A 26,117-nucleotide genomic window follows, 5' to 3' on the forward strand; every position below is an offset into this window, starting at 1 on the left:
GGGGCTATGGGAGGGTGCCATTTGGGGTGTGGGTATATAGATGAATAAGATTGTTTGGGATGTTCTGTATGAAATACACATAAAAAATCAACAAATTTTTAAAAATGGGTCATACTTGAGGAAGAAGCATAAAAATTTACTTCATGTTATAATTAGTAGAGGTGATAAACATTACCATTGAAATCTACCTGATGACTTTATATCCATACTCAGGTGCCAAGGATCTGAGTGTAAGTGACTGTGACTAGTAATAATCAGATACATAGAAATTAGAGACACATGTGCAAACATCTAAGCTTTAGTAGCATTAAAAATGAGTCTTTCTGTAGGAAACAGTATATTCTGAAATGGAGATCTTTTTTAAAGGTTAAAACCTCATTCAATTTTATGTCTTACAGGGTTTATACTGAGTTCAATATTGTATAACTGTATTAATTCAACTGTGAACCTAAAACTTTACAGCCACTTTTGAAAGAGATGTACCCTTGTTCTGGAAATTGTTCTTGAATATGTTAAAGCTGTAATGAAATGCTTCTTCTAATCATGTGGTTATTAAATAAAATAAAATTTAAAAAAGCACATGAGCATAATTCTAAGATCTGTGGGATACAATCAAGAGACTAAGAGTTCAAGACGCCACAGGGCAGAAGGAGCTGAGAAAAAGCCAAAAACACAAACTATTAAATGAAATTACAGTAGAAAACTTCTCACATCTAGAGAAATGAACATTCACGCAAAAGCAGTGTTCAGAACTCCAAACAGACAGGACCAGAGAACTTTTCCACAGCATATTAGTAGTTAAGATGTCAATAATACAAAGTGAAGGAACGGTATTAAAAGCTGTAAGGGGAGCTGGAGAGACAGCTCAGCGGTTAAGAGAATTGACTGCTCTTGCAGAGGACCTGGGTTCAGTTTCCAAGCATCCATATGGCAGCTAACAACTGTCTGTAACTCCAGGTCTAGGAGATCCGACGCCCACTGCTGACCTCTGTGGGTACTGCATGACAGGGGTGCACATCTATACTTGGAGACAATACACTCATACACATAAAATAATAAATGAAATATTAAAAAAATAAAAGCTCTAAGGGAAAAATGCCAAGTCACCTACAAATGAGAATTTGTAAGACTAACATCAGATCTCTCCACAGCAATCTTAAAAAGCCAAGAAAGCATGAAACAATGTATTTCAAGCCACAAAAGTCAGTAACTGCCAACCAAGACTGCTGCATGCTGCAAAGGTAGCCTTTAAAACTGATGAAGAAAAAAGGGACATTTCAAAACAGGCATAAAGTAAAACAGTTCATGAGCACTAAGCCTGCACTGAAGAAGATACTTGAAGGGACTACTTTATCAGAGGAAGAAGGAAGTTTTGATCCCAAGAAGACAGGAAAGAATAAATTTCTAGAGAGGAAAAGACAAAGAGAAAAGCTAGGAAAGTATCCATCATGTCTAACGCAGTAAACCATTAAGTCTCAATACCATTAGGGGAGAAAGAAAAGAACTAATAAAACCAAACAGGAAAATAAAATTACAGGAATAAGTAAACATCTCCCAATAGTAACCTGAAATGTATATGGTCTTAACTCACCAAACACAGACTAGCAGACTGGATTGAACAAGATTCAACTACCTGTTGTCTCCAAGAGACTCAGCTCACTTTCAAAGACAACCACAGACTGAGAATCAAAGGATGGAAGTCAACGTACCAAGCGAAGGAAGCTGAAAACAAGATGGTACGGTTACTCTGCTCTCTAAAGTGATTTCAAAATAAATTAGAAGAGACAATGTCAACTAAATATCAATAAAGGGAATAATGAATCAAGAATATACAATAGGGCTGGAGAGATGGCTCAGTGTTAAAAAAAGCCTTTGCAGCTTTTGAAGAGGACCTGGGTCTGGGTCCCAGCACCCACATGGAGGCTCCCAACTGTTTATAACTCCAGTTCCAGGGGACTGCATGCCATCTTCCAGCCTCTGCAGGCACCAGGCACATATGTGGTACACATTTATGCATACATGCAGGCAAACACATAAAACTCAAATGGATCTTAAAAAAAAAAAAAATTGTAAGTACACATGTATCAACTGTTGGTGCTCCCAGGTTCCTAAGGCAAACACAGACAAGCATAAAAGTTCACACAGGTCTCGATACAGTAACACTAGGTGATGACATGTATGTACCAATAAACCTAGGTCACATTTTATAACTCACACATGCAAAGAAATTCATAAATTATTAATTACAGGTTAACAATCGAATTTTAAAAAATCCGAGACAGGGTCTCATGTAGCTCATACTGAAAGATGAGCTTGAGCTCCTGATCCTTCAGCCTCTGCCTCAAAAGTGCGGGTTTATAGGCATGGACCTCACGCCTGCCTAACGATCCAATTCTTTACTGATAGTTTCCGGTCAGGTTTGAAGGTAAAGAAGGAGAGACTGTCCAAACTCAGTGTGTTTTAGAGCTGGAGTGCAGCCCTCAGGAGAGCTGTGTCTTGGTGAATTTCTGTCATCTACAGGTACCAGTTTTGAAGTGCTAAAGAGATCCATGTCACTCCTGAATAGAGAATTCTCTGGATTTTTACTTAAAATTGTATTAATTAACTGAATGTGAAAGCATGCACCTGCCCATCATTCTAGCTACTTCCACAGGCTGAGAAGGGCGAGTTGCTTGAACCCAAGACTTTGAATCAAGCTTAGGCAACATAATAAGAACCTGCCTTAATAATTTTCTTTCTTTTTTTTGAGACAGGGTCTCCCAGTAGCCCCAGTTGACCTGGAACTCACAGAGTTCATCTGCCTCTGTCTCCTGAGTGCTAGGATTAATAATAATTTTCTAATAAGAAAAAAACAGAGCATCTCATAACCATGTAGGAGAATTTGGGCTGTTGTTCTTTACCTAATAATTCCTGCATCTCCTCAGGGCCAATATTAACAGCCTTTTATGTATCTCTCATACAACATTTTCCATGTTTTAGGGAGAACATGGTACTTGTTTGGCTTTTCAAATAGAATGTTTAGAGTAAATATATTGTGCTGGGCATGGTGGCCAGTGCTTATAATCTCAGTACTCAGGAGGGTGAAAAAGGAGGAGCACCACAAGTTCAAGACCAGCCTGGACTAAGAGAGTCTGTTCCAAAAAACAAAAGCAAACAATCCAAATAGGAATATATATTCAAAATTGGTGTTTTTTCATTTCTAATCTGTTATTGTAGTTTCTGATACCCTATACTCAATTTGTAAAATTACGGCTATTAGAACTCAATTACCCCAAAGCTAGATCTGAAATAACATATAAAAACCCTAGCTAGTGTGATAATCACACATATAATACCAAATATTAGGAGGCTGAGGCAGGATCACTGATTCCAGGACAGCCTGGGATATGGAGGAGATGCTATTTCAAAAAGTCAAAACATACTTCAACTAACTGAGTATTTTATCTATTAGGCACTGTACTTAAAGACAGCTTAACAGAGTGGTGATTCCTAAGTGCTTTACACAAAACCAATCAGAATACAGGAAGTAGACCCAAATCAGACCAATCAGCTTGAAGTCTTATATTGCCTCTGTCATATTCTAGTAAAATCTGAATCTTGGGTCAGTGAAGAAAGATTTTCTTGTATTATCTGTCTAATGTAAAACAGCACAAGTGCTAATGTTTTTCCTTTAAAAGTATCTAATACTCAGCATATATTATAATGATAAAGTAACATGCTAAAACAGTCCATGGAGACTCACCTCTGTAATAAAACAGGCAGAGATCAGAGAGCACAAACCAGCGCTTCTTCCACAGTTTCATGCCAGTGCTGTCCTGCATTAAACCAACATATTTTAAGATATTTTTGATACGTATGTGACATAACCTAATTAAAAGGCCTATCAAAATTTGAGGACTACATTTTGGTAAGATAGAAGCCAGTTTCTCTGCTATTTGCACTGCCAGGTGACCACTGCATAATGGAAAACCTGGAAGGAGTTTTCATTTTTCTACCACAAAGAAATGATGGACAATTTGGGGAACCAGACATATTTCCCAGATTTGATCACAATAGCCACATGTATGAAAACATCATATGGCACCTCATAAATATTCATAAGTGTTATGTGCTAATTAAAGAAAGTTTAAAGGAAATTTCTAGGGACTTGTATTAGTGAAGACAGTCCTTTGAAGAGCAACATTGTCATGAGGAGTAAATTGCAGCAATCTGCACCATCCCAGGAGGAAGCTGCAGCAATCTGTACCATCCTAGGAGGAAGCTGCCAGCAATCTGCACCATCCTAGGAGGAAGCTGCAGCAATCTGCACCATCCTAGGAGGAAGCTGTAGCAATCTGCCCTGCATCATTGATAAGCAATCTGAAATTCTCTTCTGAACTGGAAGGTGTGAGGACATAATGTGACATGCAGTGGACGCAACTCATTCTGGCAACCAGATTTAATAAATATGTTCATTGCCAACAGGAAGTAAAATACATGCACTGAGATGACCCTAAATGTAAGATGATTTAAAATGACTGTGAGTAAAGAAAGCTTAATATACAAATTCTGCACAGACATTTCTCTCCTCACACCGGCAGTTTGCACTTTGTTCACCCTGCAGCAGAACGCCTGTGGGCGAGCTATTTCTGGTCATCTACTTCATGAGAACACCAGGCTCAAACAAGGTCACAGTTTAAATGCAAATCACCTTCCCATAAGGAATAAATAATAGAGCAAAAATGCTAGAGAAAACTAGACATCAAAATGCAGAAAAAAGACAAAGTTAATCTAACGGTGATCTTAAAATGACAGATGCATAATATGGGCAGAAAAAAATCCAAATGTAAAAGATTTGCCTTTGAAACTAACAGCTACCAAGGAAGAAAACAAAAACACAAACAAAGGGGGGATGTCTTAATGGTATATGACCTTTCAGTGTCTTATTTATCATTTTTATTTTATGTGTGTGAGTGTATTGCCTGCATGTAAGTGTGCCCATGTTGTGCAATGCTTGTGGAGGTCAGAAGAGGGCATCAAATCTCCCAGAACTAGAGTTAAGGAAGGTAGCTAGCCATCATGTGGGTGCTGAGAATCAAACCCAGGCCCTCTGCAAGAGCAGCCAGTGCTCTTAACTGCTGAGCCATCTCCCTCGTCACTTGAAAACAATTTTTGTGTATGTCTGTGTGCTGGGGCCTGAACTCAGAGGCTTACAAATGCTAGGCATAAGTTCTACTACTGAGTTACATTTCTAGCCCTTAATAATGTGAGACAAGCCCAGGGTAAACTTGAACTCATTCTTCTGTTTCAGCTTCCTAAATGCTGGGATTACAGTTATGGGTTACTATACCTGGTTTAAAATGTTTAAATTTAATCAACACAGAGTAATTGCACATTTTTATGGGATAAGTGTTTCAATATTTGCATACAATGTAGTAATGATCAAATTAAAGTAACTATCCCTTCAGATACATTACTAATATTTAGCTCTCTAGTGGAATAAGACACTAAAGGCAGAAAAGAGCCTAGGATACTGGATTATCATCTCAGTTATTGGTAGTCACTTATCTGAAAACCAGTGTCAACCGCAAAGAAAACAGTCTCAAAGCAATAAAAATGAAGCAAGGTCCCAGGAGATAATGTGCATGTAAGCCCACTGATTCCCAAAATAGTGACTAGCTTCCAAAAAAGCTCAGTTATAGGGGCTGGAGAGATGGCTCAGCAGTTGAGAGCACTGACTGCTCTTGCAGAGGACCTGGGTTCGATTCCCAGCACCCACATGGCGGCTACGAACTGTCCTTAACTCCAGTTCCAGGGGAATCCGAAGCCCTCTTCTGACCTCCACAGCACTGCACGACATGGGTGCACTCACATACATGCAGGCAATACACTCATACATGTAAAATAAAAATAATAAATAAAATAGTAAAAAACAAAACAAACAAAACAAAAAAAACTGCTCAGTTATAGATTTTCCCAGGTAGTACAACAGTTTCAACCCTAACATATCAAGATTTGAGAATAAAGCCTATTTGAACATGCATGAAAAGAAAAAGCAAAGACAAACATATCACTAAGACATTAAGAACAGTCTGAGCATAGAAGCAAAAAAACTTTTTCTTGCTTTTTGAGACAGGGTCTCCCTGTAGCTCCAGCTGATCTGGAACTCCATATATACAGACCAGGCTGACCTTGAACTCACAGAGATCCGCCTGCCTGTGCCTCTTGAGTGCTGGGACTAAAGGCATGTGCCACCATGCCTGGTGCAAAAATCTTTTAAAAAGCTAAATATCAGTCATTAGATTGCTGTATAAAGACAGGAAATTGTACATTTATTTTTATTTTTTCTTCTAGATTGTGAATCTGTCTGTTGATTCTTGTATGAACAGAAAAATCAAACAATACTCTTGTTTTTATTTCCACGCTGACTTTAAAAATACTTTATATAGTTGGTAACATTTGAACCAACAGATTCCTTCTGATTTTGTTTCCCATCAAACAGCAGAAAAGAGTACCTGTTTATAAAGCCAACCTCGTCTGACCACCGGTGCATTAGGATTCCTTTTAATTGAATTTGATCGCTTTCCAAAATTATGAACTTTTTTTGAAGCCCGTGAAGTCTAAACAGAAAAAAGCACAACAGAACATGTGGCATAATGTCTAGAGGTTTAAACTTTTGATCACCTTTCTAACTTTTATCTTTCTCCGATACATACAGAAAAAAATGAATTCTACAATTCTACTTTTGCTGGCTTGTTTCAAGTCTAAGAATTGTACACAAAGAAATGTAATTTCTAGGCTATTATATAAATTTCCCCTCTAAAAGTTTGGTTGATTCAACAAAGTCTCCATTCTCTTATATATATATATATCTCCATCCAAAATATTTGTAAAATTATGCAAGATTTGAACTCAGCATTCAAAAGAAGTGTTAAGTTATTAAACTATAATCCTATTATTTTATTTTTCAAGGTATTATTCTTTATGTCAATTACTTCCAAAATAATAAAATCTACTTAATGTTATTCCATGATTCCAATTACAATAAACCTCAAACAAGTAATAGCAATAGATACTAACTAGCACTTCTCGTCACTTAATAGTAAGCAAAATAACGTACTCTGCCCACAGGGCTCATGGGATGCACCACATGATCTGGAGTCATGCTGTAGTTAGAAGCCTCATTCATCATGCTGATGGGCCGCTCCTTCTTCCCGTCAGATGTCATGGATGCCACAGTCCTGGAAGTGTATCAAATGCTGGAATCTGCTGTACCTGTAAGCTGCTTATAGCAGCGTGTCTCTAGAGTTACACAGGTGTCCTACTTTTCGAAAGAGTTGTACACTAGTTACAGGAAAGCAGTATCTAAAGCTCACCGACTAACACCTGTAGCCCAACATAGGTCAGCACCATGTTTAAACAGAGTCAGCTAGGCATGGTGCTGCATGCCTTTAAGAAGCAGGGGAGGCGGATCTCTGTGAGTTCCAGGTCAACCTGGTCTACAAAGAGTTCCAGGCCAGCTGGGGCTACAGGGAGACCCTGTCTCAAAAAGACAAAAACAAATAAAAAAAACCAGACACCACTGCAGATCTTCTACTTGGTCATTCGCCTGGGAAATGAATTACAAAAGACAGTGTAGCTCAGCAGCAGAGTGTGATCTGCATGCACAAGGCCCTGGGCTCAGTCCCATGCATGTATACATGCATATACACACGAATTACTGTATTAATATTTCAATGTTAAGAATAATAGTTGCTAAGAGTTTTATAGTCCCCCAAACATATACATGTCATCATGTCCTTTGATACCTACAAACATTGTAGGAGTGGAGCTGAGCTGTGGCTCAGTTGGTGGAGTGCCCTGGGTTCCATCCCTAGCACCACATAAACCAGATACAGCAGCACATGACTGCAGTCCCAGTGTTCAGGAAGTATGGGCCAGAGGACCAGAAGTTCAAGGTCATCCCTGGCTACAGAGCAAGTGAAAGGCCACCCAAGCTATATAAAACCAGGTTTCAAAAATAAACAAACAAAAAACTATGGGAAACAGCTAATTACTACAATCCCAAATTTAAGAGTGAGACAACTGGGGCAGTGGTTAAAAGCACTGACTGCTCTTGCAGAGGACTCGAGTTCGATACCCAGCACCCACATGGTGGCTACGAATCGTCCTTAACTCCAGTTCCAGGGGTATCTGACATAGTGCACTCACATACATGCAGGCAATACACTTATACACATAAAATAAAAATAATATAAAATAAAAAAAGAGTGAGAAAACCGACCTCAAATTAGTTTAACAGTCTTACGCTTGCAAAGTTTCTTTTTTAAAAAAATATTTTCCCTATCATTTTTAAGAGCAGTCAGTGCTCTTAACCACTGAGCCATCTCTCCAGCCCAGCAAAGTTTCTTTAAGTTGGCAACCTGAGCTCTATTACTCCCAGAGTTTGAATTCTTATGAATAACTAAAATTACATTCCTCATGAAAAAAATTGTGTTTTGATATCATCATAAACAGCTGATATCGCTGCACTTGACTACATAAGATAGAGAAAACGTGAAGCTGTGCTGTATTAAACAAGGATCCCACTAACTGCAGTGCTACCCCCACTCTGAATACAGGCAGTCTGTGAAACAACTTACTGATCATTCACTACAAAGATACAGTTGTCCTGTGATGGCTGGCCTGTGACTGGATGCTTACAGGTCACTTTCCTTTCATTGTGGCTGAAAGAATAAAAGAAAAAGTGAATATATGTAGGCACTTCTATAATCATAAATGTTTTCCTAATATTTTGGTAGCAAAAATTATTGTGACATTAAAGTTATTAAAGAAAGGAGAGAAAATTCCAGGCAGCAGCCTACCGACATTCCTAAATGTACCAGTTCTACAAATGGCTGTGGGTATGCATGTGTCTGCCACTTAAGTAACAATACCATTAAACTCACTCCCTCATTTGGTCCAAGGCTTCAGTTCTGTTTTCTGAATACTTTATAAAGGCAAACCGACTAGAAAAACACTAGTGAAACAATCACTTTCAAAAGTGAGCCATGAAAATAAATGTGTGCATGTACCTATCTTCTCTACCCTGGCTCAACTTTGGCACATTTCACAGATCAAAGAGGAACATTCCACAATACCAGGACATCAGCACAATGAAATCCTCATATAGTTAAAACACAGTGGTATTTTAATTTTTTAAATTAATTTATTTTCTGACAATTTCATACATGCATCTATTACATTCTGGTCACACTCAAACCCCCCCCCCCCCGCCCCTTTGCTTTTTGAGATAAGGTCTTCTTGTAATCCCATCTGGCCTGGAACTCATATGTTGACCAGGCTGGCCTGGATCTCACAAGAGATCTACCTGCTTCTGCTGGGATAAAAGGTGTGAGCCACCATGTCTGGTGACTGACCCTCTCTTACCCTTCTTGTGCTAATATAAAAAATTCTTTAATAGATTTGACCTTGTGGGAGGTAGTTGGCCTACCTACCGCTGTTAGGTCTTGATCACTGTCTTTGGTACAAGGAGGGGTGAATGATCAAGAGAACAGAGAAGACAGTGGTTCCCAGTCTTCTTTCTGTTCTGCCTAATATGTCCCCTGCTTATCTGCAAATCATAGACTCACATGGTATTTGCCATCCCTTTTTGCAGTTCATCAGGTTTGTTTTGTTCTGTTTTACTTCTAAAGGCCTCAAAATCAGATCAAGAATACCTTCAGTTCTGCACTGTGGATCTGGCAGTCTTTCCAGGGGATTCATACATTAGAGAGTGAACTGAGCACAGCACACATTGTTTGCTTACACATTCTTTTATCTGCAAAATCCCTCCAAATCCAGAAAACTACACCCAACAGATTTAGGCACAAGAATTCACAAAACATACATCTCAAATACTCACCACCAGCTACTTCAATCCATTGACTATTTATGAAACCCTCATCCACATCTGATGATACTTGACACTCAGTTCCAGATAATCCCTCTTCTAACTCTTCCCAGTAATTCACCTCCCTCGCAAAGGCAGGTATCATAGTGTAGCATGTGTTGCACTTACTAATCACCTGGCCCATGTACAATTGATCTCTCTTGGTTTCTATGTTTCTGGTAGAGACACCTGCCTCTACTGCTACAAGGTTAAAGAGAAAAGGAATTCTGATAGCTTTGGTGAGAGATGGGCTATGTCTTTATACCAGAGGTGCTGAGAACTGAACTCAGGTCTTCTTAATTTATTATTTTTATTTTATGTGTATGAGTGTTATACCTGCATGTATGCAAACATACCCATGTCATGCAATGCCTGCAGAGGAAAGAAGAGGGCATCAAATACCGGCTGACTGGAGTTACAGGCAGTTATTAGCTACCATGTGGGTGCTGGGATTTGAACCTGGGTCTTCTGCAAGAACAGCTAGTGTTCTTAACCGCTGAGCTATCTCTCCAGCCCCGAGAGCTGTTTCTTAAATAATGACTAATACATTTTTTTTTTAAATGAGATTTTAGGTGGGTGTGGTGGTGCATGCCTTTAATCCCAGCATTCGGGAGGCACAGGCAGGTGGAGCTCTGTGAGTTCAAGGCCAGCCTGGTCTACATAGTGAGTTTCAGGTCAGGTGGGGCTACAGGGAGACCCTGTCTCAAAAAGCCTGGAAAAAAAAAAAAATTTAAAAATGAGATTTTAGTCAGCTGTGGTGGTATATGCCTGTGATCTCAGCACTTGGAAGGCAGAGGCAGGCGGGGGTCTCTTGGAGTCAGCCTGGTCTATATAATGAGTTCCAGGCCAGTCAGTTCTATTAGTGAGAGTTGACGACAGACAGACAGACAGACAGACAGACAGACAGAAAGACAAAGGAATTGAGGAGTTCCAGAGGGCAGAGATGAAGGTAATAAGCCACATTCGCAAGCTCAGAACTCAATGTGAGGATCTTGCCTCAGGAAAGGCTTCGATAAAATGGCTGAACGAATGCCACCCCCAAGAGACCATTAGTTATAAACAGAAAAAAATATCACTGGCTCTTTGTCATTATGCACTTATCAGAACTAGGTTTAATCACTGTAAGCAGAGGACTGAGTGCAAGGTCTGCCTCCTTCAAATGTCTATAGAACTGTCACTTCATTTAATAATGATCTAGATATGATGAACACGCCTATCCAAGACAGAATAAAACTTCACTAGTTTACTTAACTCCTCAATTCTTGAATCAAATAATGAATGATGCTATTAGCTAACAGAATATGTGGGCTATGGTATACTTTTAAGCAGAGGACTGGTCCTGAGCTTTCTGGTAGCCCAGATAAAAAGGGAAAGCTTCTGGAACATACTAGCAGAAGTAGAGCGACTTAGCATAGTTGGCTTAAATCAATTCAAACACAACTTAAACTGCAGGAGCAACCAGGGCCTCCCCATTTCCAGGTTTAAGGAAGAAGATGTGTCTGCGTAGAGCAAGAGCCTTATAAAGGAAAGGGACAAGGGCATTCATATGAAAGCACCTCACAATGCATAAAATGCAAAATTACATTTCAAATATAAATGCCAGTAAAACTATGGGATGAGAAAAAGGACAAAGAGGGGATGGAGAGATGGCTCAGTTGTTAAGAGTCCTGGCTGCTCTTGCAGAGGACCTGGGTTTGGTTCCCAGCACCCACATGGTGGCTGACAACCATCGATAACTCCAGTTCCAGGGGATCTGACACTCTCTTCTGACCTCTGTAGCTACTGCACACACATGGTGCACTTGCATGTAGACAAAACACTCACACACATAAAAATAAATAAGAAAAATATTTGCTTGTTAATCATTGCTTGTCAAATTTTTAGTTTCGAAAACAATACAAGTCAGTAGACCTGAAGGAATGATTTTATCCTCAATGGACTGGAATTTCAAACCATGTAAGAATCATTTAATGCTATTAACCATGGGCTGACTAACGGAATACAGTATTATAAACCTGCTATCACACTATAAATCTTGACAAATCAACTAAGAGATTTAAATGTTGTATGTAATAAGTTAGTGCATAATAAGTTCTTTGAATTGAGGTGTGTGCCCTGTTGGGAAGAGCTATTTCTGATATTAAATATGAACTTACACAGGCTGAAAGTATAACCGAGAGACAGAGTGCTTGCTTAGCCTGCATCAGGCTCTAGGTCCAATGCCCAATCTCCAGCTCTTCAAAGGAAGAAAAGATGTCTGTCCTTTTTTTTTTTTGGTCTTTTTTGAGACAGGGTCTCCTTATAGCCCCTAGTTGGCCTGGAACTTGCTATGTAGACCACCAGGCTGGCCTTGAACTCAGAGATCTGTGCAAGGATTAAAGGTGTGTACCACCACGCCTGGCAGGCTTGTCCTTTTTAGTTGGGCATCTTCATAGGTCCAAACCTGGCATCACACATACAGACCATGAAAGTTTTTCTTGGCACATTCGTTTTTCAAGCTTAGCCAATGTTCCACAGCTGTTCTTCTCTAGACTCTCATCAAAGATACTAAAGCCCTGCCCAGTTCTGTAACAGCATGAGAAGCGTGACCACTAAAGTAAGCTCACCCAGTAAGACTCAACTGTGGTCCATACGGAAGAAAAGGTACATATGAAATTCTTACATTATCCAGGAAGGAGGAGGGTAAGGCTAAGAAACATTCTATTTTTCTCAGACACACCAGCTTTAAGGAAAACACCTGCACTAGCATATTCTAAATATTCTACACATCTTTTCTCCATGGTAAATGAAGATGTTTTGGCCAGTTTCTTTCTTTTGGAAGGCAAGGAAGATGATTTAACCTGAACATAAGAACACTAGAGCTTTTCCTCACAGTCTCAGAAAATACTCTCATATTTTGTGTCTTAGAAAATACTCTCATATTTTGTTCAATAACTACATAGTGAGTACTTAGTATTGCAACTGTTTCTTTTAAGAACAGCTGTTTTCACTCTATTTTTAAAAAGCTTTATTTCATGGTGTTTCTATGGCTACAACAAACCATCCGAGATTCTAACTTGTAAGAGAAAAGGTTTATTTTGGCTCATAGTTTTGGAGATTCCATTACGTAACAGATTGATCCCGATGCTCAGGACCTGCAGGGTAGGGCATCACAGCAAAGCACAGCACAGAGTTGAGCAACCACTCACTGCATTGCCAGTGCCCCCACAGGGTTCCTTTGAGGAGCACGCTCTCAATGACCTAAGACCTCCTTCAAGGCCTCACCTCTCTAAAGTACCACTTCCTCCCAACAGAGCCACTCTGAGGATCAAGTCTTAAACACACGAGTCTCTGCGGGACATTCAATGCCTGGACTACAGCACGTGAGTAACTTCAGTGACTAATTTAAGATTGATTCTGCTTTTCAATTTAGAAGTCAATATTGACATTGCTAATTAATGTTACCAATAACAACTAGTACAACTCTTCAGCATGATACAATACATCAAAGTAAACTTATTAAGTGGTGTTTTATATAACTGCCAACAATGTTGAAAAAATATTCACCATGTAAAGAAGGTGTCTTTAGAAAAGGACACAAGAGATTCTGGTTGTTTCTAACTAAGCACTATTACGAATCACTAGTTATGAATCATCTCAAAGAGAAAAGGATTTGATTTCCTGTAAGCAAAATAGGATAGCACAGTGAGGTTTGGCAGCTGCAGCTTGGTAATTCTTCTGGCAACTCTTAACTTTTACAAAGGCCCAACCCACAAAAATCACCACATCTAAACCCACAAGATTGTTAGAACAGAGACAGGCAGAAGGCATGTGGATCAATGGAACTGACTGTATTTTTCTCATTTAGGCAGAAAACTGCAGCCAACAGCTTGTAACTTATTTTGCAAACTTCTCAACTGAAAGAATGTTATAGCTCAATACAGTCTCAGTTTATACTATAAGACCGTAACACAAGACACTATAAGACAACTATACTCTCTTGCTTGCTTCAAAATTGGAGAGATTTTACTATTAGAAATCATGCAGTAACTGCCATCGATATTCAATCAAATATAATTAGGTTAAAAAAATGCCTGTAGCAGTTAGTTATTAAGTTGATGGATTCTATCTGGCTTAAAATAATGCTTGTTATTATTAAATGCACAGTTCACCAATGCTTTACATATCAAGCTACTTTAGTTTCATTTTAATAAACAGGAGGAAAATAGTATTTGGAAATCTGGCTACCACGATGACTGCTTTAGTGATTTATTTACAAACTAAAAATATGCTGGCATGGAAAACTGTGCCTATAATTAAAGGCGATGTTTTAAGAACATGTGAGAAAAAAACACAAGCACCCTGACTTCCTTGAGGGAAACAATTCTTGGACCTTGATTATATGAAAAAATGACCACACAGTTACCATATGAAAGATGTAATTAAAAAAACCCGGAGAAGTTATCTATTTCCTCTTCCCACATTCAGATCTAAATGCCATTTGCCTTTAACTCAGAACTAAATGCTTCCAGACATGCCGCTCAAACCTCAGTGATTCACTTATCTACCATGCACAGATTCTCCTCAAGGACTTAACCCTTTATTTTCTTGCTTTTGGTCTTTTTTGAGACAAGGGTCTCCTTGTAGCCCCAGCTGACTTGGAACTTGCTATGTAGGCCAGGCTGGTCTTGAACTCAAGAGATCTGCCTGCCTCTGCCTCCCGAGTGCTGGGATTAAAGGTGTGCACCACCATGCCTGGCTAACCCTTTATTATGTGTTCTCTCATAATTTAGAAAGCAGATCATCTGTGATTTATTGGGGGTTAAAAAGGGGACATCAGTGTGAAAACCTCCCTTTGATCGTCATACGAAACATACAGTCGACACAGTAACAACAGCTGGCTCTCGAGTAGACACTAGGGCTGCTTACGCACCTTGCTCACACTGTTCTTGGACCTTGACAATCCTCACAGAGCCCCTGTGAAGCAGGATTATTAGTTACAGTTTACAAATAGGTCAACCGAGGCTCAGCACATTTCTAAAGGCGCGGAAGCAGAAGTGCTTCCGGGCAGAGTCCTTCCTTCCGATGGCTGCCTATCTTCTGCAGCCTCCTATTCCCTGACTTACCATAGTCAGTGCACTTTTGGTTCTGTCCTCCTGTCTGCTGTAATGGCAGCAGGGTGGGCAGGCAAAGCCACACTTTCCTCAGAAGTCCTTCCCTTCTCCAGCAACAGGGAGAGCTGGGTGGGGCCCAGGCAGTGTCCCTAGCAGCTCCCCTGCACTCTGCCTTCAGCCATCGGCCTCACTACCATTTCCATCTGAGGAACTGTGATGAAATCTTTTCCAATTCTAATTTAATTTAAACTCAATACCTTTCTATCTTCCTATGCTCTGAAGCTCTGCAATCATTCCCCCCCTCAAGTCAGCTGCTCAGACAAAAATTATCACCATAGCAGATTTAGAACTGTTACGTCACGCTCCCCCATGACAGGTACCAAGGAATACAAGCACAAATGCCACCAACTGTAAGGCATACATTACACCCACAGGAACTGAAGATCTGGCTTGACCCAACCAAAAGAGAGGGCCTTAAACCTGAGTAGGGAAGCGTGAGTATGCTGTAATAACCCAAGCACGAGGCTGAAAGGATTACTATGGACTGGAAACAGTAACAAACCAGGACCTGAGCACTAAAAAGTCAATCTCACCTGCTTCAGCTTTTGGTTATTTCCAATAAAAATAGCATGTATATTACACATAAATAATCACTTTTAATGAATTTTAAATAATTCTGAAACTCAAGAATAATTCAATTAACACTGTGCTAGTTAAAAACAAAATGTACCTATCACATCCATCTGAGTGACACCACACATTTACACTTCAGACCAATTGATAAATTTTTTGACCCATAGGGAATTCCAGTGAGTCTGAGCTCAAGGCGTTCTTAAACGGGAAAATGGAAAGGACGCCTGTACCAGTGTATGGTTGAGATAGAAATCTGAGTTTAGAATTCCCATAAAAATTCAGGGTAATTTTCTGCCAAGTGTAGAAGAATTAAGTTGTGATATTTTTGGCTGCTGGTAGCAATCACCCTATGAGAGCAGGTGGTCTGCAATAGCTCAACCACTGTTTTACTGGAGCCTTATATGTCCTTGAGTCTTTATAAAGGTGTTTGTGGCGGGGAGGAAGAAGGGGAATGACACTAGGGATCAAATCCAGGCCCTTGCACATGCACGGAGCAGCTCGAGCATTGATCCTAAGACATTTAAAAAAGCATTCTAATCTACTTCATTCTAACCACCCCTTCTATTTTATCTACCTTCATGCTATAGAAAAACTCTGAAAGATGCACATCAAAGAAAAACATCAAAACTATAAAACCTATGCCCCTCTGAAAGGACAGAGTGCTTCGTCACACCAAGGTTACTAATGGGTGTGATGCAGCCCCTCCCAAACACCAGCTGAACTAGAATGTGCTAGAAGAATTAGCTATAGGAAACAAGTCCACCTGGGTACTTCCTTGCTTTAGAAGACTGCTGGGTGTCTGCACCATCTTCTGTAACGAAGCAAGACAACACTAGTGGCCTATGCTTAAGGTTATTGTGAACTGATCTGCACAGTGAGGACTGCATTCACAAAGCCCTGCAGCACAGCAAAAGCGACCACAGCAAATACTTTAGTGGTTTAAGACTACCTTTAATCCCAGCATTCCGAGGAAGAGGCAGGCAGATGGCTGTGAGATCCAGGCCAGCGTGGGATGGTCTACCTGAGTTCCAGTCCAGCTGGAGCTACATGGCGAGACCCTGTCTCAAAAACAAAACAACCTCAAACCAAAAATGAGTGCTATTTGAAAAACGGCAAAGTAACTTACATAAAAAAATAGTTACAAGAGTCCTAGGGTAGGTAGGAACTTTTAAAATAAAAGCAATCAGAACCTCAATGAAACACACACTGACAGGCCTTTGCCTGTTTCCTTTTGTCATTTAAAAGTAACAATGCAGTATTTAAATATACATGAAACCTTTAATTTCATGAATTCAGACAACTCTACTACTCCCTGATGAATGCTAATTAGTAATATTTGGTTGTAACATACATTAAATAGACATTTATTGTCCCAATGGGAAGGAATCAAATAGCAAACCAGAAAGTCAATATCAAGAATTAATTCTTACATATGTCACACTAGATATGTGACCTACTTCTATCCTATGTTTAAGTTACCCCACAATTTGAAGAAAAGCAATTACTTTATTGTGGATGAAGCATTCTTTTCAAAGTTAAACTGATGGAGTAAATAGTTCTATTCAAACAGAAAAATGCTAATGATTTCATTTAGCTATTCCTTTTATAAAAAATGATTTTCCTTCTTTCTTTCTTGGTCTTTTTTTGAGACAGGGTCTCCCTGTAGCCCCAGCTGACCTGGAACCCACTATGTAGACCAGGCTGGCCTTGAACTCACAGAGATCCACATGCCTCTGCCTCCCAAGTGCTGGGATTAAAGGCATGTGCCACCATGCCCAGCTTAAGAAAAAAAAAAATTATTTCTACTTGTGTATGTGTGTGTGTGAAAGAGAGAGAGAGAGAGAGAGAGAGAGAGAGAGAGAGAGAGAGAGAGAGAGAGAGGAGGTTTGTGCATGTAACTGCAGTGCCCATGGAGGCCAGAGGAGGCCGAAGAGAGTTGGATCTCAGGAGCTGGAGTCACAGACAGCTGTTAAGTTGCTGTGAACTGAATTTACATCCTTTGCATGAGCAGCACGTGATTTTAATCACTGAGCTATCTCTCCAGCCCCTTAAACTACCTATTCTTTACTCCATATTTAGTTCTTTTCAGAAACCACATGAGCTTTATCACCAAACACCCAGAAATTTCTCACAGATGAAGCAAGAATGAGACAGAAATCCAATCCAGAAAAGCTGGGTGAGGTCCACATTCTATAGCAAGAAGACCCTGTGAGTGGAGTAGCACTAACACATTGGCATTTCAGGGACCTCCGTGGAGCCCTGTGCTGGCAGCACCTGAGTATAAGTCCATGCTGTGGAATACTACCAGTTGGCTAGTAGCAAGTGACAGGCCGTGGTCCTCAAAGTAAGATGGAATCTCTCTAATAGAAAGCCTAGATACTCTTCTCTCTCATTTAACTTGCTTAGTCATTTCATTTATTCATGCGGAAATATTTCTAAGCATCTCATATGCCCAAGGTTATGTACTGCCCATTGTGAGAAAACAAAAATATAGTTTAAACCTGAAAGGGGTTTAAACAGTCATCTGAGTTTTCCACACCCAATTTCAAACAAATAAAACTGCACAATTATGTAAATTCTTCAGACATACTTCCTTCTCTAGGAAACAGCCAAGTAACTGTATTTTCTACTACTTTAGACCCAAGTAGACTTTGAGGTCCATTCTAAGTTGTCTCCCCACAGCTCTGCTCACCATCCTCTTTCTGTCAGGCTTAACTTCCTGATCACACAGAGGTCATAGCAGCTTCTTCTCATGTGAACTTTGGCAGGAGCAATGACCTCTGATGTTACACGTCTCAAAACCCATCTTTGTCTAAATGGTGTGCTGGATCTGTTCGAATTCATACCACAGTAACTTACTGCTTAAATTTAAAACACAGACTTGTAAAACCATGTTAAAATATTTTAAGAGGATTCATGATAAATTTTTAAAGGGAATAGAAATATTCATGAAGTTTTCATATATAGCACTTCTTAAAATTTCTAGCTCTGGGCAGAATCTTAGGTGGAAGTTGAAAATTCAGCAACTTCAGGGAAAAAAACTAAATCTTAAAAGCTGTCAAGTTAAATAAAATGAACTTGAAGCTCTATGTCTTTATTTCTATGCTTCTAAATATAGAAATAAAATATGCCAGGAATCATCAGGCAGCTATTTTTTTTTCCTCAAAGTTGGCATTTTATACATTAACATATAGAAACTGATTTAGAACACTGCCTTCCAACACATATGTTATTCACATAAATATGTATAGTAAATCATTCATTTTTACATAAAACTGAGCAAAATATATTTATTAAGATGTCCTTTCCTCATATGAAATAGCTATTCTTAAGAAGTTAAAAACTGCTACTAAACCTTCATAAAAACATTATTACAAATGTCCATAGGAAAAACCTTTAAAATGTATAATGCAAACAGAAAGCTGCTACATTCAAAAACAAAAAGAGGAAAGCCGCATACAACATAACTTTCTTCTTACGTCAATGCTTTCAAACTACATCAATTTATATAGTGTAATTAAAAGACATAGGATGATACTGCTAATAGAACAGATTCTGTAAAGGAACACTTCCAGGCTGCTACAGTTTAATATAAATTTCTAAAATTCCTTCCAGTACAAAAATACCATCTCCAATATGAAATCTAGTATTGTGTTCTTAAATTCTAGGTTAATAAGAATTCTAACTTTGAATAACACCAGTGAGACAATTCTCAAAATGAAAGCAATTTCAACTAACAGTTTACACCGTCATTCAATTTAAAAAAGCATTATATAATAATATTGTTGACCTTTTCTATAAGAATATCTGAGTTCTTTAACTCTCTTCTCTTTCTCCTTCCCCCATTCATGCATGCATGTGTGTGCGTGCATGCGTGTGTGTGTGTGTGTGTATGTGTGTCCAACTTCTGAGTAAGCTAAAAAAAAATAAACAAGATAAACAGATTTAAAAAAACAAAACAAAATTCTTGGCCTTAAAGTAATTTGTGTCTATTATGTATTTATGTAGCCGGAAGTTAAGTACAGACTAAGAGAAAGACATTTTTGATACCCATACCTTAAAATGTTCCAATCATTTGAAAACCTAATGAATGTATTTAGACGTCTATAATGTAACAGTTACAGAAATACATATGATGTGTAAATCCTTTGCACTGGTGCCCTGCCTGGCACAAGGGCTGCAAAGATCATTTACTGCAGGATCAGTAGCTGAGAGCAAGGCAACAGCTATAAAGCAGGAGAGTCACAAGAATTACCCACCTCCTTCCTCACCATCGCATCCTTCAAAAGACACTCAGCTACAGGCACAGAGTACCTGGGGTGAAGCAGGACTGAACTCCTCTGTCTCTGAGCTGCTCTCAAGCAAGGCTGTGAGGACTACCACCAATGGCTGTGCACTGTGTGGCTGTGCACTGTGTGGCTGTGCACTGTGGCTGTCAGGCGGGCCAGCCACTCTGAAGTCTGACACCAGACTGACGTCACAGTCTGCATGTCATTGCAGCCGCAAATTAAAGCAGCTTCTCCAGGAAGAATCTGTTATGACCGAGCTTGCCTTCTAACCAAAAAGTAAAATATGACTTCAATTTCCCTAAATTTGGCATATAAGATAGGGTAAAATAGCAAGTTATATGGTTACAGAGAGCTTTTAAAGAAAATGTTTAGTGAGAATTTTAAAATAACCTAAATAATTGGACATTTTCTGTTTAAAAATATAAGCATATCAACTAAAAGGGCACTTTTCAAAACTTTTTTTTTTGTAACTGCTCCAAAGTTAGTGCATATTGTTTCAAATTTCAACAAATAAAAGGTATAAGACTAGATTCTACTGTCCAGAATCAACCATGATAGCTCTCAGATTCACTCACTATTGACTGTGTCAAGCACTTCACAAACACTGCAGGTCTCATAATGCAGCTGGGTAGGTTCTATAATCTTCATTTTATTGAAGAAACAGGCACAGAGTGGTAAAGTAACTGGCCTGTAGTCATAATGCTAATATCACCCACGACAGTTCTCCACCGTTCAGAAACTTTATTACTAAGCTATGTTAACTAGGAAGCATTTTGTTAAACACAGCCTTAGACCAGAGCTTGCATACACAAACACATATTTATTCAGCATAAGGAAATCACACTAGACATACTATTTTGCTACATGGTTCTTCCCCAATAGTACTTACAGTCCTATGACTGCCCATCAAGTTAACTAAGCCTGTGCACCAAGGGACACTTATTTTCAATTGTTTGCTATATTAAAAAAAAAAAAGCTGCCAGGCGTGGTGGCACACGCCTTTAATCCCAGCACTCAGGAGGCAGAGGCAGGTGGAGTTCAAGGCCAGCCTGTTCTGCATAGTGGGTTCCAGGACAGATGGAGCTACAGGGAGACCCTGTCTCAAAAAGACCCCCCCCAAAAAGCTAACAAGCTGGGTGTGGTGGTACATGCCTTTAGTCCTAAAACCTGGGAGGCAGAGCCAGCTTGGTCTGCATAGGCCAGCTGGGGCTACAGGGACCCTGTCTCAAAACAAAACAAAACAAAATAAACCCAGCCTTTGGTAGGGAATGCTTAGCATGGGAAAAATCTTAGATGCAGAATGGATGGGTCAAAGAGTGTGCACCGTTTTAGAAAGTATAGATCTTGTCCTTCAAAATAGGCTAAGAATTTATATTTGTACCTCAGTATACTATACTTATTCTTTCCCTGTATCCTGGCTCGAACTAATACTGATAATCATTTCTTGTCTTTGTAAATCTAACAGAAAACTTACAGCATGCCACCTCACTGTTCCATGGATCCACAGCCTTGCAGGAAGCAGCTCAGCTTCACTAATGGACACCAGCACACCAGCCTTGGAGTCAGAAGCTCCAGTCTTAAGTTTAGTGTCTTCTCAACAGTGCTCTGACCACAGCCAAGTTACCCAGCCTTTCCTAACCTCAATTTTCTTATATGGAAAAGAAATTTAACAATTTAATCCTCACTTTTGAAAGAATTACAAAAAATCATGTAAAGCAATTAGAGCAGAACTTAACACATGACTGTTTAATCAAATGTTGACTCACATTCAGTGGCTGAAGGTATTTCCATAGTTTACACCTTTCTTACAAAATGGAAATTTACTGAAAAATGGGCAAAACATTTCACCACATATACTGTAAATATCTTGTTAGAAGACTAATGGTAAAAAAAAAAAAACCTCTTAATCTGAACTGTTTTACAACTAAATGTAACACATAACACAATGAATTTAAAGTGCTCCTCTTGTATGAAACTGTAGCAAAAATTAAAAACAGCACCCCAAGTTGAGAAGACAAAATTGCTTCCTTATGTAGTTTGAAATACAGGAAAGCAGGCCAATAGTTTGCTAAAACCAGAAAGTTACACATGTTTCATGATCTCTCCCCCTTTTCTAGGTTAAGATTTTGTTAATTTCAATTACATTTAGCTTAGTTTTACACTAAGAGAGAAAACAACCCCGTTTCTGTAGGTCCTTGTTTTCCAAACGCACACCACAAGGGCCAATCCAGCTCCTCTCAAAGTTCTAGGCCTCTCTCGTCTAAATGTCCACACCCTGCTCCCCCCATGCCTCCCCATACCCCCCACCCCCGTTCCAAACACATGGTCCAGAAGCCTAGAAACATGATGGTCAGGGTTGGTTGCAGCAACCTCACTCCCCTGGTCCCAATGTTCTCTTATCAGTTATTTCTACACTGTTCAGACCATAGAGTCTGACAGAAACAACTTAAGAGAGAATAGTTGCCAGGTGGGGCCCACCTCCTGAAGCTTCCAGACCTTCCCAAGGGATCTGGGGTTCAAATACATGTGCCTAGGGGAACACTTCAGATTTAAATCATAATACCCTATCCTGCCTTAAGGAAGCAAGAACAAATCACCCAGACAGCAAACAAAAATACCAACCACCCAGATAATAAAATAGCTTACTTAAAAAGTAAGTTTTATATTACCCTAGCATATTTGATTTAGATGTGATTCCATCTGAAGGTAGTACTTTTAAAATGCAACCACAACACGATGTTTCCAGAATCACATAGTGGCATAGTGGTTCCATACAGGACTGCTATCAGGAAAAGAATAAAATGAAGCATCAGAGACCCACTGAAAGACTCTGGAAGATATTAGGGATATGAAGAAGTAACAAGCCAGCCAGGCATTTGGTTTATGAAGCTACCACAAGCCTGGGTGGTTTCCCTGCCCCCCCCCCCAACTACCCACAGTCTACCAGAGAGAACACTGTAGTGGGGACATGGAGTTAAAAAGGAAAATAAGATAAGGTCCCTGCTCTCAAGGCCATAACACACTAAACCGACTGACAGTTTAAGTATGTGAAAGCAAGTGTAAACAAATCATTAAAATATAACCTGATTTGCAAAGCCCAGAAAAGGAAATGGCTAAATGCCTGGGGAAAATCTGGAAAAGGCTTAAAATAAACGACAGCTGACCTGACTATTTCAGGATGAAATCTGTTAAAGGTAGCTGTGTTATGAAGGCACATAATTAAGAGAAAAATCTAAACATCACAGCTCTACGAAAATGCCCAACTAGCAGACAAACTTCATAAAGAAAAATAAGATTCATGAATACAGCAGTCCGTAAGTGCCTTGGACAATTCTGTCCAGTTTGATCACAGTTTCAGAAAGAAGACCAGAGGATGGGTGCCCCACTGTACTGTTGGAGCTAATCAACGTTAATCAGGAAACTCTAAACCTCAACTAATCCTGATTTTTCTTTTCAAGCATCTTTAAAATGTAAGGCAGGAGCCATGCCTCATTAAAAAGCCACAGAGGGAGCCAGTGAGATGGCTCAGCAAGTAAAAGTGCAGAGCAAGCCTGATGATTAGAGCTTAGTGCCTGATACCCACGTAGGAGGGAGAGACTCCCAAAACAAACACACACGCACGCTGAGATGGCTCAGCAAGTAAAAGTGCAGAGCAAGCCTGATACCCACGTAGGAGGGAGAGACTCCCAAAACAAACACACACGCACGCACGCACATACAGAGACGAATTTGTTTTAAAAAGCTAGAGAAAGTTCAGTAAGGTTTTCCAAAACCTTCTACACCCAAACCATGATGACACGCTCTTCAGGCATACTGTGGTCACAGCTGAGGATCCATTGTAATGCCGATAATTTCCCATCCTTATGTGTTATTTCATTTCTCAGTGGTATTTAATACTGAAAATGCTATCCCTGAACTTGACTAACTCAACTGATTTGATTCCCCAGCATTCACTGTGCATACAAACTTACATTTAAACACCTCAACTTGACACTCAAATGCATCCACAATTTGGGATCAATTTCTTATCATTAATAATGAAAACAGTTCTTCTAATGGGAAAGAAACATATCTTCTACCAGCCCCTTCTCTAATGTACCCACACTACCATAAACACCAAGTGTGTGAGTGTTTGTTGGCAGGTTTTGATTTATCTCCTAGGTCATTTAACACAGGCCCTTCTGATCAGGAGTACTAGAACAGGTGGGCACAGTGACATATGCACAAAGTCTCAGCATCTAGGATGTAAAGTGGGCTTAAAAATCAAGAAAAAGAAAAGGAAAAAGGTGTTTCAATTTATTATTCAAGAAATATTCAAAGATGTTCCATGTTTCAAGGTGATGTTCATTTAGAGGTAAAACGACACAAAACAGAAAAGGTCTGGGAAAAGCTACTGGAAGAGCTGAATGATTTAAGAATCATATTAGTCCATAAACACCTAATTAAGAAGAAACCAATTATGATGAAAAAGTCCTTCATACCACTACAGTCTTCTACCTTAGGGAGTGATAGCCACTAAAACATACTTGCTTACCAACAGGATTTAGAAACTTTGATAGTATCTAGTTTTCACATCATTAATAAAAAAATGATTTTCTAAGGTTAGAAGGACAGTTTAATAAGACACTGACTTAAGACATTTAAAAAATTCTCTTTATTTGTCTAATTCTCAATTATTTTTACTTCTTTTTACATTTTATTATTTTTATGTGTATGAGTGTATTGCCTGCATGTATGTAGATGCACCTGTGTTGTGCAATGCCTGCGGAGGTCAGAAAAAGGCGTCTGATCCCCTGGAACTGGAGTTAGGACAGTTGTTAGCCACCATGTGGGTGCTGGAATTGGAATACAGGTCCTCTGTCAAGAGAAACCAGTGCTCTTAACCAGAGCCATCTCTCTAGCCCCTATTTCTACTTCTTAAGTGAGATCAGTTGGAACTAATTCAATTCATTCATCACCCCTAATCCACTTATTGAAGTAATTTTAATACCACTTATTACAGTCAACATAACCAACAAAACTGAGACTCATACATACTGCACATACACTTCCACCAGAGAATCTGCCTGGATGGTATACATGAAGTTTTTTGTATAACTAATAGAAAGTATACATTAATAGAACCGCACTAACTCCAATTCTTATGTCTAACCAAATGCAAACAAAAGGGAGAGGTGTGATGTAAAAGGCACCAAAGATTAAGTATTAAAGGTCAATAGCAGGGTATGGTGGCGCACACCTTTAATCCCAGCACTCAGGAGGCAGAGGTAAGCAGATCTCTGTGAGATGGGGGCCAGCCTGGTCTACATAGTGAGTTCTAGGTCAGCTGGGGTTATGGGGAGGGGAGAGAGAGGGAGAGAGAGGGAGAGCTCGAGAGAGAGAGCTCAAATTCAAATAAACCACTACTACCACCATCACCAATAACCCAAACAGAAAGAAGTGAACGTGAAAGAACGCCTTTTTGGTCTGGGTCTCTTAGCTCGGGTAGTCCTGTTGTCTCAGGCTTCAGAAGCACATCTCTCCAGATCAAAAAAATGAGGTGAATTTGACTCAGTATGTATTAATATTTAGATCTGAATGTGTTCTCCTACAAGAACAGGTACTAAGAGCTCTCACAGGGCCAGGTTTTAAGAGCTGCTGCAGTAGCAGACTGGTTCCCGCCACCCTTGCTTATTCTTCTCTCCTGCTCATCTACTCAGGGAAGAAAATACACCAATTAGAGGACGCCTGTCCTGCTTCCCCTGCAACTCCACATGGCCATACTGACAGGGCACAGTTGCCAAGAAGTAAACAAGAGTGTCCTGCAGCTTCTGGAAACGGTGCTTTAATGGGAATGGGTTCAGCTAGTAATCACATATTTCTGCTTCTGATTTTTATTCCCTTTGGATTCTATGACAGTCATTTTAAACAATAAAATAATCTTGAAAAATGAAATCTTAGCTGGGCATGGTGGCACATGCCTTTAATCCCAGTACTTGGGAGGCAGATGAAGCAGGCAGATCTTTGTGAGTTCGAGGCCAGCCTTGTCTACTTAGCCAAGTTCCAGGTCAGCTGGGGCTACAGGGAGAACTGGTCTCAAAAAAAAAAAAAAATAAATAAATAAATAAAAACCCAACCTTTGTTGTTACTGTTTTTGGGTTTTTTGAGACAGAGTCTCACTTTGTAGCCCCAGCTGACCTGGAACTTGCTGTA

The 26,117-nt window shown here is 39.5% G+C and overlaps 1 protein-coding gene and 1 long non-coding RNA gene across 12 annotated transcripts in view; one reads left to right on the forward strand and one right to left on the reverse strand.

The window, feature by feature from the left end:
* Window positions 1-8,705, reverse strand: part of Plekha5 (pleckstrin homology domain containing A5) — a 107,832-nt gene extending 99,127 nt beyond the window's left edge. For all 11 annotated transcript variants that reach the window (XM_029555446.1, XM_017802881.2, XM_029555444.1 and 8 more), the window contains exons 1-4: window positions 8,622-8,705; window positions 7,100-7,220; window positions 6,495-6,599; window positions 3,743-3,815 (exon numbers count right to left, since the gene is read on the reverse strand). In XM_029555446.1, coding sequence (XP_029411306.1) covers window positions 3,743-3,815; window positions 6,495-6,599; window positions 7,100-7,207 — 286 coding nt within the window. In that variant the 5' untranslated portion in view covers window positions 7,208-7,220; window positions 8,622-8,705. The remainder of the gene's footprint in view (window positions 1-3,742; window positions 3,816-6,494; window positions 6,600-7,099; window positions 7,221-8,621) is intronic.
* A 4,394-nt stretch (window positions 8,706-13,099) lies between these two features.
* Window positions 13,100-21,856, forward strand: LOC115067514. Its single transcript, XR_003846920.1, has 2 exons — window positions 13,100-13,272; window positions 21,391-21,856. It is a non-coding gene; the product is annotated as an uncharacterized LOC115067514 (long non-coding RNA).
* Window positions 21,857-26,117: the final 4,261 nt, after the last annotated feature.

The sequence above is a fragment of the Nannospalax galili genome, unplaced genomic scaffold, assembly GCF_000622305.1.
Source record: "Nannospalax galili isolate Female #2095 unplaced genomic scaffold, S.galili_v1.0 scaffold1526, whole genome shotgun sequence".
Lineage (NCBI taxonomy): Eukaryota > Metazoa > Chordata > Mammalia > Rodentia > Spalacidae > Nannospalax > Nannospalax galili.